At 40.1% G+C, this 16,864-nt stretch overlaps 1 protein-coding gene across 11 annotated transcripts in view; it reads right to left on the bottom strand.

Annotated features, from left to right (window-relative positions):
• LOC108423891 (plakophilin-4) overlaps positions 1-16,864 on the bottom strand; it is a 172,067-nt gene that overhangs the window by 118,656 nt on the left and 36,547 nt on the right. For 10 of the 11 annotated variants that reach the window (XM_017691505.2, XM_037539414.1, XM_037539413.1 and 7 more), the window contains exon 2: positions 3,741-3,874. In XM_017691505.2, coding sequence (XP_017546994.1) covers positions 3,741-3,869 — 129 coding nt within the window. In that variant the 5' untranslated portion in view covers positions 3,870-3,874. Of the gene's footprint in view, positions 1-2,140; positions 2,498-3,740; positions 3,875-16,864 lie in introns of those variants that run through there. The other variant, XM_017691513.2, reaches the window with a different exon arrangement.

The raw sequence follows: 16,864 nt of genomic DNA on the forward strand, positions 1-16,864 counted from the left end.
AACTCAGCAGTCTGATCATAAGATTTCTGCAGTTTTCTGATTTTTCAAATCCAATTTTTTTGCAGTTATCCAATTTACAAAATGCAAACATATTCCTATCTAGAAATCCAAGAAAGCTGGATTTTAGCTGAGTAATCAGATTTCTCAGTGCATGTAAACTCTTACTCTGATTTCTTTCATATTTCTAAGTCTGTGCATTCATGAAAACAGACTGCGGTACCAGAAATAAGCAAGTAGCGTGGCCACGAGATGGCAGTAAAACCCCTTTGGAGCTTCGCTGAAACCAACTACATTCTCAACAAAATGAGGGATTTAAATGTTCATCTTCTAGATGATGTATGTTCATGTTTTCAAATAGTTCATGTTTTTTTTTTTTTTAAGCCGTGGCATTAAGTTTGAGTTATACATGAGTTTCACACCATCTTCTGTGAATTTACTGGATGGTTACAAAGCAGAAATCTGATTACTGTCTGACTCATGTAGACCTGGAGCTTCATATTATCTGATTACTCAGGTGCATATATAAATGCGTTGATTGGATTACTAACAAAAACTGATTTTCAGAAATGTTTACAGTAAGCACGGACAATGTGGCAGAAATATGACATACAAGTATTAAATGTATAATAATATTTAGTTTTTCTAAGGTTTGAGGCAAAGCAGCAGTGCCACATTTTGAAAAAGCTGAGAAAGTGAGTGCAGAGATTTTTTTTTTTTAATTCAGTGTTTGTAAGAAGTGCCCATTGGTACAAATACAAAATAATATAAATAAAAAAAGTAAACAAAAATAAGACAAATGGCATAATGAGTGAATCCAACTGTCACTCTTTGCTATGCAGTTTATCCATAGGTTTTTATTTACACGCTCTCTTAATTTATCCATAGGTTTTTATTTACACGCTCTCTTAAGTCTTTTTGCAATCCATGCGTGCTTGGTTTTCCAGGATTGGCCATTAACATGATATAAAGTGCACTGTGATGTAATCTAATATGATAACAATAACATACTGTCATACTGCCCACCTCTAGACAAACAGTGTGCTAGAAAAACACAAAAAGCATCAAGATTACCTTAGTTGACCCAGTTTGAGGCAAGTTTGTGATGATTTATTCATACATGCCACATTAGCCTCACAGCTCAAGCACAAAACTAAAAAAAGCCAACTTCTAGACACCAACCATGTCTTAGTCGATCGACTACTTTTGGGATAAAACGGAAAATCGTGTACAATTGATTTCTGGCAGAATACTATACCACAGCAATGATCACAAAAACAACACCAAATCAACACAAACGTTTCTGGACAAAATAGAAAAGCCTTAAAACCTCAAAGCAGCTCTCTGCAGCCGAAGAAGACAAAAACCCAAAGTGACAAGCAGAAAGTGAAGGGATTAAAGTGTGGAATTTCTCCTCAGAATGAACCGCAGCGCACACTGGACAGAGGGTTTCGGGATGAAGAACAGAGAGGACGCAGTGGGTGTTTCAGGAGTGAAGGCATTAAACTCCAGAGAAAAAGATAAAGAGCAGCACACAAAACAGGGAACAAACGGCCCAGCTGCAGCTCAGCTCCACTCCAAACGGGCAGCAATCAAAGACCCTGACAAACCACTCCATGTTTGGTCATTGGACAGAGCCGAGAGAGAGACAGAGGCTGGAGGAGTGAGAGAAAGAGAAAGATAGATAGATGGAGAGAGAGAGAGAGAGAGAGAGAGAGAGAGAGAGAGAGAGAGAGAGAGAGAGAGAGAGAGAGACAGAGACAGGGAGAGAGAGAGAGAGAGAGAGAGAGAGAGAGAGAGAGAGAGAGAGAGAGAGAGAGAGAGAGAGACAGGGAGAGAGAGAGAGAGAGAGAGAGAGAGAGAGAGAGAGATAAAATAGAAAAAAAGAAAGCATTAGAGTGTAAAGAGATTAAGAGATGGAAACAGCAAGTCATAAAGTGATGAGAAAGAGTGAAAGAAAAACTGAGCATGAGAATGAGAGAGCATGGGACAGAAAGTGATACAGAGAAGGAAAGACAGACAAAAGAGAGTGAGCGTGAGAGTGAGAGAGAGGGGGAAAGAGTATGAGAAGTGTATAAGAATGAAGAGTTCTGAAGAAGTAAGTAAGAGAAAGTTGAACAAAACGAGAGCAGAGCAGACTCACTCTGGCTGTACTCATCTCCGACTGCTCCTCTACACTCCAGCATGTTTACAGCCCACGGATTCCTCGAAAAGATCCTGATCCGGAAAAAAAAAAAATCCCAGCAAATCCTCTGCTTGGGAAAAAAAGGGAAAAGACCAAAAAGACCGACAAATGCACGACTCCCTCACTACCACAATGACCTCAACACACCCCTCCCTCTTTCTCCTCTACACACTCTCTCCTTTTCTGTACTTCTCTCTCTCTCTCTCTCATTAAACTCTGAGAGGGATTAGTTTACAGTGTGAGGAAGCCTGAACGTTTCCCAGGAGACAAGGCGCTAAAATAAATTCCTCGCAGCTTCTCTTCCTCTGCTGGAGCGGGCGAACGTCTGAGGAGGGAGACAGAGAGAAAGAGAGAGAGAGAGAGAGTGAGAGAGAGAGTGTGTCGAGAGAGAGAGAGAGAGAGAGAGAGAGAGAGAGAGAGAGAGAGGCGTGCTACTCCGCAAGGAAAGAGGAAGTGACATCGCCAGGTGCTCTCCAATGGAGCTCCATTTCCTGTTGACTCAAGGCAACAATAGGAAATTTGGATCAGTGCCAGTGAGGAAGGACGAGAAGGGGAGAAGGAAAAATACAAAACAAACAAATTCTCTAAGCTTCTGTCTGTATTTCTCTCTCTGTATCTCTCCCTCCTTATGAATCTCTCTCTCTCCCTCTCCCTCTCTCTCTCCCCTTGAACTCTTTCACTCTCCCCTCTTAAACTCTCTTTCTATCCCCCCTTTAAAGTCTCTATTTGCCTACCCTCCTAAATTTCTCTTTCTCTCAAATATTCTTTCCATCAACCTCTCTCTCCCAATCATCTCTTTTAAACTTTCTCTCTCTAAATCGGCAAATAAGACGGGGTTCGGGTTGCAGACCGTATCAGTCACTGTTTCCTTCTCTCACTCTCACACACACACACACACACACACACACACACACACACACACACACACGTCACTCTGTTCTCCTCAGTCCCACAGCAGCCATTCACACACAGCTCAAGCACACATTCATTCATACCTAACGTCACTGACAGCAGCATATAGTCAATACTCAACAGCACATTTATATGTGGATACCAATTAAATCATATATTTATGTGTGTGTGTGTGTGTGTGTGTGTGTGTGTGTGTGTGTGTGTGTGTGTGTCAACAATCTTTGCTCCATGCAGCTCATATAAGACTCGCATGTTATTGCTGATCTACTGATTTATCTTTATGCCAGCCACACAATGATTACTTGGGCTGGGAAAAAAAAAGAGATTCTTAAGCTGGTTTTTATGTATTGCTAGTGATGGAAAAAAAAACCTTGTATAGCTAAATTATTACTTTACAGCAGAAGGGAAAAAAAAAACTTTTAAATGTAAAGTCAATGGAACCAGACTTTTTCTGCCAAGTAATTCTGGGCCACTTCTTTTGGGCCATTCATCATGAAATTCACACTCAATGTAAAAGACAAAAGGCATTTTCAAATTATGTCAAAACCTGAAAAAATGTTAAAAATGAACGTATGAGGCTTTGTTCCTATATACATACGCACATGTAATTAAACAAAGTAATTAAGGAAGACTCCCAGGCTCTTACTTGCTCTTTGACAGAGGCCAGGATGTTATTGGCTGTGCTGTCCGACTCCATGTTGTGACTGGTTAGTCCTTCTTTGACTGGCAGCAGCAGACCCTCCTCCGAACCTGGGCTCTGGTCAGGAGCAGGCATTCCTCCTGCACTCACACACACACACAGATATATATGTATATTTTTTAATGTAAACACATGCACAAAAATACATTCCACAGACCTGACTTAAGTACTGGAGATGAGAGCTGGTTTTCATCTGCCTTAAAGTTTAGAGAATGTAAATGTGTGATTCGCCTACTGCTTCACACCAACACACACACACACACACACACACACACACACACACACACACACACACACACACACACACACTTCTTCACGTCTTCAGGGTGAGGGTGAGTTTCTGACGGGTGAGACAGATTCAAAATAACACGTGAGTGAGTGTGTGTGTGTGTGTGTGTGTGTGTGTGTGTGTGTGTGTGTGTGTATGTATGTATATATATATATATATATATATATATATATATATGTGTGTGTGTGTGTGTGTGTGTGTGTGCGCCCACAGAACAGTGGAACAGACACACATAAAAAAAAAAAAAAGCAAAGATAGCTCTGGTCTGGGTGCATAAACAAGAGCATGTGCAGCAGCAGGAGGTCTGCCTTACACTCAGCTCCTGGTTGGGCTCCAGGACACAGACAAATTTCCATTTTGCAAAACTTTGCAAAATGTAAAAAAAACATTTAAATTACAATGTATTAAAATATACTTGTGAATCCTTTTAAATTATTATTTGGCTAAAGACATCGACTTTAATATCTTTGACAGAAATGACTAAAGTTCTTTTTATTATGAAGTTATTATTTTACTATGAAGTTCTTTTTGTGAATGTCTTTATTCATCCAAACTAGAACTAAACAAATTAATTCAACATTTAATATTTTCTGTCCAATGCTATGACTGTGACACTTTTATCTAAAGGTCCAAGTCAGTTTTTTTGTTTTTTCTTGTCCAAAAAGACAAGAATATCTATTTTTTGGGCCACAGTTTAAATGCTGCCAGTTAGTTGTGGTTGTGTTGTCATGTTCACAGCACATGGGTGTTTGGCTGCTTGTTATTAAGCCAACTTATCTATAGGCAGCTGAAATGCACCATGCTATTGTGCATGAAAATAGAAGTGTGAGAATGCACAATGTTTTCATGTAATTTGACCAGGGCTGACCAAACATTTGCAGGCAACTATATTTTAGCATTGAAATGCTACTTTCACAATTATTAACCATTTTATTCCACTACTATGCTACAATAAGACTAATTGAAAGTGAATATCAGAATCTACATTAAAGCTGTGTGTTATAAGAAACTCTGTGTTAAGAATGGCTGGTGAATGAAGCTCCATGTTAATAGAGCATTCTATGATTTCTATGAAAATGTATGGCTGCTGCTCTGAACCCCTGTCAGTGCACAGCTATTAGGCCTGCCCACCAGTGTGTATCAGTGGGTTAATTCAGGTTGCAAAGTATGAGCTTAATCTTCTGTGAAGAAACCAGAATCCCTACAGCTAGTTCAGCAACCCAAATCCCAATGAGAATCTGCAGTGTGGGACTACTTCAGTGGTACCATCTAAACCCACAAACAGCACCAGAAAAATAGGAGCTAGACCAGACAATCCAACAAGGACCAGGAAAGCGTAGCTAGGCACTACCACAAAGCTGAACCAGGACCAGAACAGTAGAGTTATACCAGCATATAAACACGCCCCTCTGGAAACAGTACGCAGCGGAGTACGCAGTACGCAAGGCAAAGCTAGTTTAAGACTGTAGCGTGATACAAATCACTCTGAAACCACGCAGGAGGAGCAACCAAAACCAGAATATTTGCATTTACAGTTAATCATTCAGCAGACACTCTTGTCCAGTGCAAATAACTGGGGTAGGAGTATTTGCCGCCTGGGGAGAGGACTGTTCTCTCTCAAACAGACACACACAAAAAAAAAATTCTTATTTTGGTCATAAAGAGCAAGGATCAGAGGCAGTGCCTATTGTCATTGTTTTGTTCATTAGCTTGTGTTCATTTTGTATCCTTTCATTTATTCATATATTCTGGATATTTATTGGCTTCATTTGCACAGGGCACCTGAGAATGAGACTAGTCCCAGCTGCTTCTTCTCTGCCCCTCTAATAAAGAAATGAAATAAAATGAAATGATCTGTGGCTGGAGAGATGAGATGCTCCACCGCTCGCTGATGAATCACTTCAGCGCAGATCTACTGTCTCTGTGCCACTTGAAGTCCTGGAATAGACTCAGGCCCATCAAAAAGTGCTTTATATATGGTATTTATGTGAGTTGTGGTAGTTACAGCATTTGCTGCCACATAAGTCAAACCTGCCCCTGTAAAAGTGCCACATTTTACTGTGGCAAAACGCATCAGAGCGTCTGCTGACGACAGCAAGGACTATTATGTCGGCACAAGTGGCCATACGTTACTGCAGGCAGTGTGTGCTAGCAGTAGAACGACATATGTACAAACATACACATCTCACACACAGTCAAACATGACCTTTATGAAATTCTCATGATGCAGACAAGCTTTTCCTTTTCCCAGACTGGAGTCATTCCTGGCTTTCGTCAGGCTATTGGCATGCGATTGTTTGCAGCAATAACTGTGTGGTTCTGTAGAACCATATCAAAACATTTGCAATGAGACAATTACAAGAAATTACACTACAGTTAATAGCAAATGTGAAAAACACAGCATTTGTTTTCTTTGCAATTCACAATTTTCCTGAACTTTAACCTTGAGTATGATTCATTGCCAAAGCCAGTTTTTGGTTTCCAGTTGGTCACAGAGCATCAGTCAAGGTAAACAAGGTGGGTACTGCTGAGGGAAAGTGGAGTGGTTGAGACTGTGGGCTGCTTGTGCATTGCAGGGTTAGGAAGTCCTACATTCTCACAGCAGCTGTCCTGTTGAAGGTGGGGTTCAACTCAGTTATATGCAATTTGCCTATTTTTTATGGGCAAACACACAGTATATCCTCTTTGGAGGATATTTCAGTTTTATAGCTGCAAGCCACACGTTTCTTTTCCTTCTTCTGGAACATGCAACGCAATGCACAGAGCACAGGGCACAAACAGCTGTTGTGGTTTTTTTAGGAAGTTTACAAATGGAGATTAAGGTCAAAAGTTCATGAACCCAACAGTGCACTTAAAGACTGCTGCCTGAAAGAGCTGCTAGTCATTCATAGCTAAAGGCTATAAAAGTCAGCAGTGACAGAAAGCTGCAATGACAGAAGCAGCTCTCTAGCATCCCGCTCTAAGGCAACTCCAGCATTAATAAAGCTAAAGGAAGACAATTCTGGACTGATGTGACATTTTTTTATGTACATACACTATATTGCCAAAAGTATTCACTCGCCCATTCAAATTACTAAATACAGGCGTTCCAATCACTTCCATGGCCACAGGTATATAAAACCAAGCACCTAGGCCTGCAGAGTCCAGTCAGGAAATTTCCTCACTACTAAATATTCCACAGTCAAAGATCAGTGGCATTATAACAAAGGGGAAGCACCTGGGAACGACAGCAACTCAGCCACGAAGTGGCAGGCCGCGCAAAATGACAAAGCGGGGCAGGGTATGCTGAGGTGCATAGTGCGCAGAGGTCGCCAACTTTCTGCCATGGCCGAGCAGCTGCATCTAAGTCTTACATCACCAAGTGCAATGCAAAGTGTCGAATGCAGTGGTGTAAAGCGCCACTACTGGACTCTAGAGCAGTGGAGACGTGTTCTCTGGAGTGATGAATCACACTTCTCCGCCTGGCAATCCGATGGACGTGTCTGGGTTTGGCGGTTGCCAGGAGAACGGTACTTGTCTGACTGCATTGTGCCAAGTATAAAGTTTGGTGAAGGGGGATTATGTTGTGGGGTTGTTTATCAGGAGTTGGGCTCGGCCCCTTAGTTCCAGTGAAAGGAACTCTTAATACTTCAGCAGGCCAAGAGATTTTGGACAATTTCATGCTCCCAACTTTGCGGCAACAGTTTGGGGATGGCCCCTTACTGCTCCAACATGTCTGCGCACTAGTGCACAAAGCAAGGTCCATAAAGACATTGATGAGGTAGTTTGGTGAACAACTTGACTGGCCTGCACAGAGTCCTGACCTCAACCTGACAGAACACCTTTGGAATGAATCAGAGCAGAGACTGCAAGCCAGGCCTTCTCGTCCAACATCAGTGGCTGACCTCACAAATGCGCTTCTAGAAGAATGGTCAAAATTTCCCATAAACACACTCCTAAACCTTGTGGAAATCCTTCCCAGAAGAGTTGAAGCTGTTATAGCTACAAAGGGTGGGCCAACATCATATTAAACCCTATGGATTAAGAATAGTTCATATGCGTGTGAAGGCAGGCGAGCGAAAACTTTTGGCAATATAGTGTATCTATTGATGCTGATGCCAGCATGCACACGCACACGCACGCACACACACGCACACACACACACACACACACACACACACACACACACACACACACACACACACACACACTTGCTTCTAAAAGAAACTGGGACTAGACTCAACTGAATTAGTATTAAGGACAAAGATTTACAAACGCAAATAAATGCTAAATCTTTTCTTGGCTTAAACTGTTCTTTTCTGAGGTGCAATACACATGTCTGTATTACTATAATATTGTTTCAAAAATCTAAGCAACAGTCCAATATGGATACATTTTTGTTAAACTATTATCTACCAATAATAATCTACAAATAACATGCTCCTACTAAATATAACAAACCGTCTGAACAAAACTCACTGCGTCTTCAAAATGAAACAATAACTTTTCAGGAGAGCCAAAAAAAAACAAACAAAAAAAAAAAACAAACAGCAACATGAAAGTTAATGAGTTAATGTGACAAGTCTGATGTATTTTTTTGTCACTTCCATGAATTTGGGGGAGCAGAGCCTCTGAAGGAGCACTAACGGGAACCACTTCTGCTCAAATGTGGCATCCAACCTCAACCTTGCATCGGCTATCAGCCAATCGTGCTGAAAGGTGATCGGTATCAAACACTGACGAGTCCATCTCTAATCTAAATTCAAACTCAGGCCTTGAAGATAGGATGCTGCTATCTCAGCCAGATGCTACACTAGAGCACTCCCACACAGTTCATTTTTAAACTGATGTGAATCATGAAAATCAAAAATTATTATAATTAATTTGACTGTTAGCTGTTACTTGTAAATGACTGGACACTGCACAGCGGACATGTAAAGCGTTCTATATGAAGGCCTGTTTACACATAGCTAACACATAGTATCACAGGCATGTACTTACATTCTCTCACCCTCTCTATGACACCAACACACATGTATCATTGTATGTCACTGTGGAACTGAGCAGCTGGTATTATTTTGTGTCACAGTGTACGTGTCCATATCACTGACTTGAAACAGAACTCACAGTACTCCGAGTTGCTTACATTCTCAACCAGCGCACTATATACATAGTAGCTGCTGCTACTGCTACTGCTACTACTACAACCTTGGTTCCAAAAAAGTTGGGACGCTGTGCGAAATGTAAAAATAAAAACGGAATGTAATGATCAGTTAAACCCTATATTTGATTTAAAATAGTACAAAGACAACATATGTTGAAACTGGGCTTTTTTTTTTATTGTTCTTTGAAAAACAAATGCCCATTTTGAATTTGTTGCCAGAAACACATTTCTGCAACCCCATACCACCAAGGAACCACAAGACATTTTTCTAATTTGACTCAGTCAATCTTAATTGAGCTCAAGCCCAGAGAAGGTGGCGGCGTTTCTGGACCCTGATCATATAAGGTAAAAGTGGCCCAAATCCAATCTTTTTCCTCATTTGTGACACAGATGTGTGGCTGTGTGAACAGCAAAAAAATGCACTGAATCTAACATTTTCAATTTCGATTTGAGACGCTTTCATATGTGGTGCTAAAATCTGATCAGTATCCGATCTGCGGCAATGCAACTCTGTCTGAACAGCCAGACTGGAATTCATGCAACTTTTACATCAGTACAACTCTAGACTCAAACAATCAGGCTGCTGTTTCTGTTTAAAAAATGGAGGAGATTCATCGCAGCCGCTTCGTGCTTGAAGAGGTTTCAAACGAAACGGCCGAGTGCGGCAAGAGGAGCCTGAGGCAGTAGCATTTAAAGAATCTGAGGACAGGAACCAAAGAAGTGGCAGTGGCCGAATACCCGGCCCTTTATACAGTGAACTCGAACACATTGTGGGTGATGTGTTCAGCTGCAAACCACTGGAACATCATAATCGCTCCTGTGATGCTGGCGAAGACAAAACTGAAGCTCCAGGAGTATTGTTCCTTTGCACATGTGGGTCGGTTTAGGAGCCAGATCTGTTCAGACTGATGTCGCATACAGATCATATTTAAAAGATAACGTGAACATCCAAAAAAAAAAGGATTTGGAGAGAAAATCAGATTTGCGCCACTTTTACAGGCTCTGTGAAAGTAGCCATGTTGCTGATTTTAAATTTAATACATAGGGTTTAAATTATTTGCACCTTATTGCACTCTTATTGCAAACGTTTTTATTTAGATTTTGTACAGCGTCACAACCTTTTTAGAAACGGTTTTATTACTGCTAATCCTACTACCACTAATACTGCTGCCACTAATACTGCTGCTAATCCTACTACCACTAATACTGCTGCTAATACTACTACCACTAATACCGCTGCTAATCCTACTACTACCACTAATACTGCTGCTAATCCTACTACCACTAATACTACAGCTAATACTGCTACTAATCCTACTACCACTAATACTGCTTCTAATACTACTACCACTAATACTGCTTCTAATACTACTACCACTAATACTGCTACTAATCCTACTACCACTAATACTGCTACTAATCCTACTTCCACTAATACTGCTACTAATCCTACTACCACTAATACTGCTTCTAATACTACTACCACTAATACTGCTACTAATCCTACTACCACTAATACTGCTGCTAATCCTACTACCACTAATACTGCTACTAATCCTACTTCCACTAATACTGCTTCTAATACTACTACCACTAATACTGCTACTAATCCTACTACCACTAATACTGCTACTAATCCTACTACCACTAATACTACTGCTAATACTGCTGCTAATCCTACTACCACTAATACTGCTGCTAATCCTAGTACCACTAATACTGCTGCTAATACTACTACCACTAATACCGCTGCTAATCCTACTACTACCACTAATACTGCTTCTAATACTACCACTAATACTGCTACTAATCCTACTACCACTAATACTGCTTCTAATCCTACTACCACTAATACTACTGCTAATACTGCTGCTAATCCTACTACCACTAATACTGCTTCTAATACTGCTACTAATCCTACTACCACTAATACTGCTTCTAATACTACTACCACTAATACTGCTTCTAATACTACTACCACTAATACTGCTACTAATCCTACTACCACTAATACTGCTACTAATCCTACTACCACTAATACTGCTTCTAATACTACTACCACTAATACTGCTACTAATCCTACTACCACTAATACTGCTGCTAATCCTACTACCACTAATACTGCTACTAATCCTACTTCAACTAATACTGCTTCTAATACTACTACCACTAATACTGCTACTAATCCTACTACCACTAATACTGCTACTAATCCTACTACCACTAATACTACTGCTAATACTGCTGCTAATCCTACTACCACTAATACTGCTGCTAATCCTAGTACCACTAATACTGCTGCTAATACTACTACCACTAATACCGCTGCTAATCCTACTACTACCACTAATACTGCTTCAAATACTACCACTAATACTGCTACTAATCCTACTACCACTAATACTGCTTCTAATCCTACTACCACTAATACTACTGCTAATACTGCTGCTAATCCTACTACCACTAATACTGCTTCTAATACTACTACCACTAATACTGCTTCTAATACTACCACTAATACTGCTTCTAATCCTACTACCACTAATACTACTGCTAGTACTGCTGCTAATCCTACTACCACTAATACTGCTTGTAATACTACTACCACTAATACTGCTTCTAATCCTACTACCACTAATACTGCTTCTAATCCTACTACCACTAATACTGCTACTAATCCTACTACCACTAATACTGCTTCTAATACTACTACCACTAATACTGCTTCTAATACTACTACCACTAATACTGCTTCTAATACTACCACTAATACTGCTACTAATCCTACTACCACTAATACTGCTTCTAATCCTACTACCACTAATACTACTGCTAATACTGCTGCTAATCCTACTACCACTAATACTGCTTCTAATACTACTACCACTAATACTGCTTCTAATACTACTACCACTAATACTGCTTCTAATACTACCACTAATACTGCTTCTAATCCTACTACCACTAATACTACTGCTAATACTGCTGCTAATCCTACTACCACTAATACTGCTACTAATCCTACTACCACTAATACTGCTACTAATCCTACTTCCACTAATACTGCTTCTAATACTACTACCACTAATACTGCTACCAATCCTACTTCCACTAATACTGCTGCTAATCCTACTACCACTAATACTGCTTCTAATACTACTACCACTAATACTGCTACTAATCCTACTACCACTAATACTGCTTCTAATCCTACTACCACTAATACTACTGCTAATACTGCTGCTAATCCTACTACCACTAATACTGCTTCTAATACTACTACCACTAATACTGCTTCTAATACTACCACTAATACTGCTTCTAATCCTACTACCACTAATACTAATGCTAGTACTGCTGCTAATCCTACTACCACTAATACTGCTTCTAATACTACTACCACTAATACTGCTTCTAATCCTACTACCACTAATACTGCTTCTAATACTACTACCACTAATACTGCTACTAATCCTACTACCACTAATACTGCTTCTAATACTACTACCACTAATACTGCTTCTAATACTACTACCACTAATACTGCTTCTAATACTACCACTAATACTGCTACTAATCCTACTACCACTAATACTGCTTCTAATCCTACTACCACTAATACTACTGCTAATACTGCTGCTAATCCTACTACCACTAATACTGCTTCTAATACTACTACCACTAATACTGCTTCTAATACTACTACCACTAATACTGCTTCTAATACTACCACTAATACTGCTTCTAATCCTACTACCACTAATACTACTGCTAATACTGCTGCTAATCCTACTACCACTAATACTGCTACTAATCCTACTACCACTAATACTGCTACTAATCCTACTTCCACTAATACTGCTTCTAATACTACTACCACTAATACTGCTACCAATCCTACTTCCACTAATACTGCTGCTAATCCTACTACCACTAATACTGCTTCTAATACTACTACCACTAATACTGCTACTAATCCTACTACCACTAATACTGCTGCTAATCCTACTACCACTAATACTGCTACTAATCCTACTTCCACTAATACTGCTTCTAATACTACTACCACTAATACTGCTTCTAATACTACCACTAATACTGCTACTAATCCTACTACCACTAATACTGCTTCTAATCCTACTACCACTAATACTACTGCTAATACTGCTGCTAATCCTACTACCACTAATACTGCTTCTAATACTACTACCACTAATACTGCTTCTAATACTACTACCACTAATACTGCTTCTAATACTACCACTAATACTGCTTCTAATCCTACTACCACTAATACTACTGCTAATACTGCTGCTAATCCTACTACCACTAATACTGCTGCTAATCCTACTACCACTAATACTGCTACTAATCCTACTTCCACTAATACTGCTTCTAATACTACTACCACTAATACTGCTACTAATCCTACTTCCACTAATACTGCTGCTAATCCTACTACCACTAATACTGCTTCTAATACTACTACCACTAATACTGCTACTAATCCTACTACCACTAATACTGCTGCTAATCCTACTACCACTAATACTGCTACTAATCCTACTTCCACTAATACTGCTTCTAATACTACTACCACTAATACTGCTACTAATCCTACTACCACTAATACTGCTACTAATCCTACTACCACTAATACTACTGCTAATACTGCTGCTAATCCTACTACCACTAATACTGCTGCTAATCCTACTACCACTAATACTAATACTGCTACTAATCCTACTACCACTAATACTGCTTCTAATCCTACTACCACTAATACTAATACTGCTACTAATCCTACTTCCACTAATACTGCTACTAATCCTACTACCACTAATACTGCTTCTAATACTACTACCACTAATACTGCTACTAATCCTACTACCACTAATACTGCTACTAATCCTACTACCACTAATACTGCTTCTAATACTACTACCACTAATACTGCTACTAATCCTACTACCACTAATACTGCTTCTAATACTACTACCACTAATACTGCTTCTAATACTACTACCACTAATACTGCTTCTAATACTACCACTAATACTGCTACTAATCCTACTACCACTAATACTGCTTCTAATCCTACTACCACTAATACTACTGCTAATACTGCTGCTAATCCTACTACCACTAATACTGCTTCTAATACTACTACCACTAATACTGCTTCTAATACTACTACCACTAATACTGCTTCTAATACTACCACTAATACTGCTTCTAATCCTACTACCACTAATACTACTGCTAATACTGCTGCTAATCCTACTACCACTAATACTGCTGCTAATCCTACTACCACTAATACTGCTACTAATCCTACTTCCACTAATACTGCTACTAATCCTACTACCACTAATACTGCTTCTAATACTACTACCACTAATACTGCTACTAATCCTACTACCACTAATACTGCTGCTAATCCTACTACCACTAATACTGCTACTAATCCTACTACCACTAATACTGCTACTAATCCTACTACCACTAATACTGCTACTAATCCTACTACCACTAATACTGCTGCTAATCCTACTACCACTAATACTACTGCTAATACTGCTACTAATACTACTACCACTAAAACTGCTGCTAGGACTACTACTACCACCACCACCATTACCACCACCACCACCACCACCACCACCACCACCACCACCACCACCACAACTATCACTACCACCACTACTACTACTATCACTACCAATACCAATACCACTAGCACTACTACCACTACCACTACATTCCTGTCCCAAATTGACACACTTGCAGTCCAGTTGCACATGCACTGCAAGGCTGCAGGGTGTCCCATTTCTCATTGTGGCATAGAAAGAGGAGCTCATGAGTGAACTGAAGACTGCATCAATGCAGATTCAGTAGCGGCCTCTTACCCAAAATGTATGAGAATCAGAGTGGAAGGGTTTATTAACAGCAGTCTGACCAACAGATACTCAGTTGAGAAAATGCATTAGCCTATTAATTTATCTTGCCACTGTGCTACACCACGCTTGTAATCAGAGCTGAACCATTGTAGACAAGTAAATTAGCTCATTTAAAAAAGGAGTACGACTGATAATATAATCTTGCTGAAGCCTGTACATCACACGGATCTGTCCTAAACACAAGAACTGATTCTAAAACAGCCAAAACAAGCTTTTACCTCCCATGTTGGACGAGTGACTGACTTGGTCAGCTGTGGATCGACAGCACAAAAGTTGATAGTTTTTCAACTTACTTAAAAATGCGTTGTGCAAGCTAGAAACGTGCTTTTCAGTACACATACTTCACTACTAACAAAGAAAAATGCTTAGAACTCCTAAACTTGTACAATATGGACAAGACAGCATACTGCAATTCTACTTACTGCAACTGTGCTACGACTTGTAAGAACTTAACATTAGTTGCATTTATTTTGAATCACGTCATTTATGTTTGTTGGATGACATGAATGCCTTGATTATGAGAACACCCACAAAAGATGTATGATTGGTCAGGATGTTCAGAGCACAATATAAAACTGACTCATTCAAGGCTTGTTTGCATATTTCAGCCAGCCCCTTTTGGCTGACTCAGCTTCCTCAACTTTAAAAATGTCACAAAAATAAAATCATAAACATTACTTCTATCCCATTTCTGGCCCAAGCGCAGAGACATCAAACGCCTGCCACTCACCACAGACTTTCTTTCAGCAACACAGAGTTCTCTTTTCTCTCGAAATTAGAACCATAACAAACGCCAGGCAAAACAGCAAAACAGCCATATATTTCCCCAAAGGGGTCAGCTTTCTTCAGAGCATCAGGAGAACTTCACAGGAGAAGCTGAATGCAGGACAGGCACTCTGTTGTGTGTGTGTGTGTGTGTGTGTGTGTGTGTGTGTGTGTGTGTGTGTGTGTGTGTGTGTGTGTGTCTGTCAGTCAGTCAGTTACCTGTCTGGCAGGTTCTACACACCCAGTTTGTTTTCCACATTGAATGAAGAACATGAGACCATGTGAGGGGGAGAAAAAGAGGTTATCCTCTAAATAGAAGTCATGCAAGAAGCAGATGAGGGTAGTGCTCAGGAAGAAGGGCTGATAACAAATCGCAGCTCTGTCCTGTGATGAGAAGACCAAAGCTTTCATCGGGCCTCTCACACTCAGTCATCAGCCAGTAGCTCCAGGCCAGTCCTGGCAGTTAAAGCAACACTTCACCCAAAAGTGCTAACAATAGACACACCTCTGCTGGTTACTGCATGGTTTTATATCTATACATCATTTCCACAGAACCTCACTTCACAGGAGAATACAAAATAACTTCTAAAACATGAATGGAACAAGCTTTGATCCCAAGTAATTGTGGACCATTTCTGTTGCTCCATTTTGCTGCCTAACCTGTGTCCCCTGCTTGTATACTGCCATACCACGCCAACCGATCCTCACCACACACGACTGAGCATTTTCCAGCTGTGGCAGATCTGTAACTAAACATTTTATTCCCCAAAAATATCTAGGTTTGTATTTTGCACTCTTCCATGCTTGACTGGCAGGTCATGCTTCCTTTTATCTGCTAACTGTTTATCAGTAAAAACACACAGCTTTATGGCTTATCTACCTGAGCGGTTTTGCTTTGTGTGTGGCAGCATTC

The sequence above is a fragment of the Pygocentrus nattereri genome, chromosome 6 (assembly GCF_015220715.1).
Source record: "Pygocentrus nattereri isolate fPygNat1 chromosome 6, fPygNat1.pri, whole genome shotgun sequence".
NCBI lineage: Eukaryota > Metazoa > Chordata > Actinopteri > Characiformes > Serrasalmidae > Pygocentrus > Pygocentrus nattereri.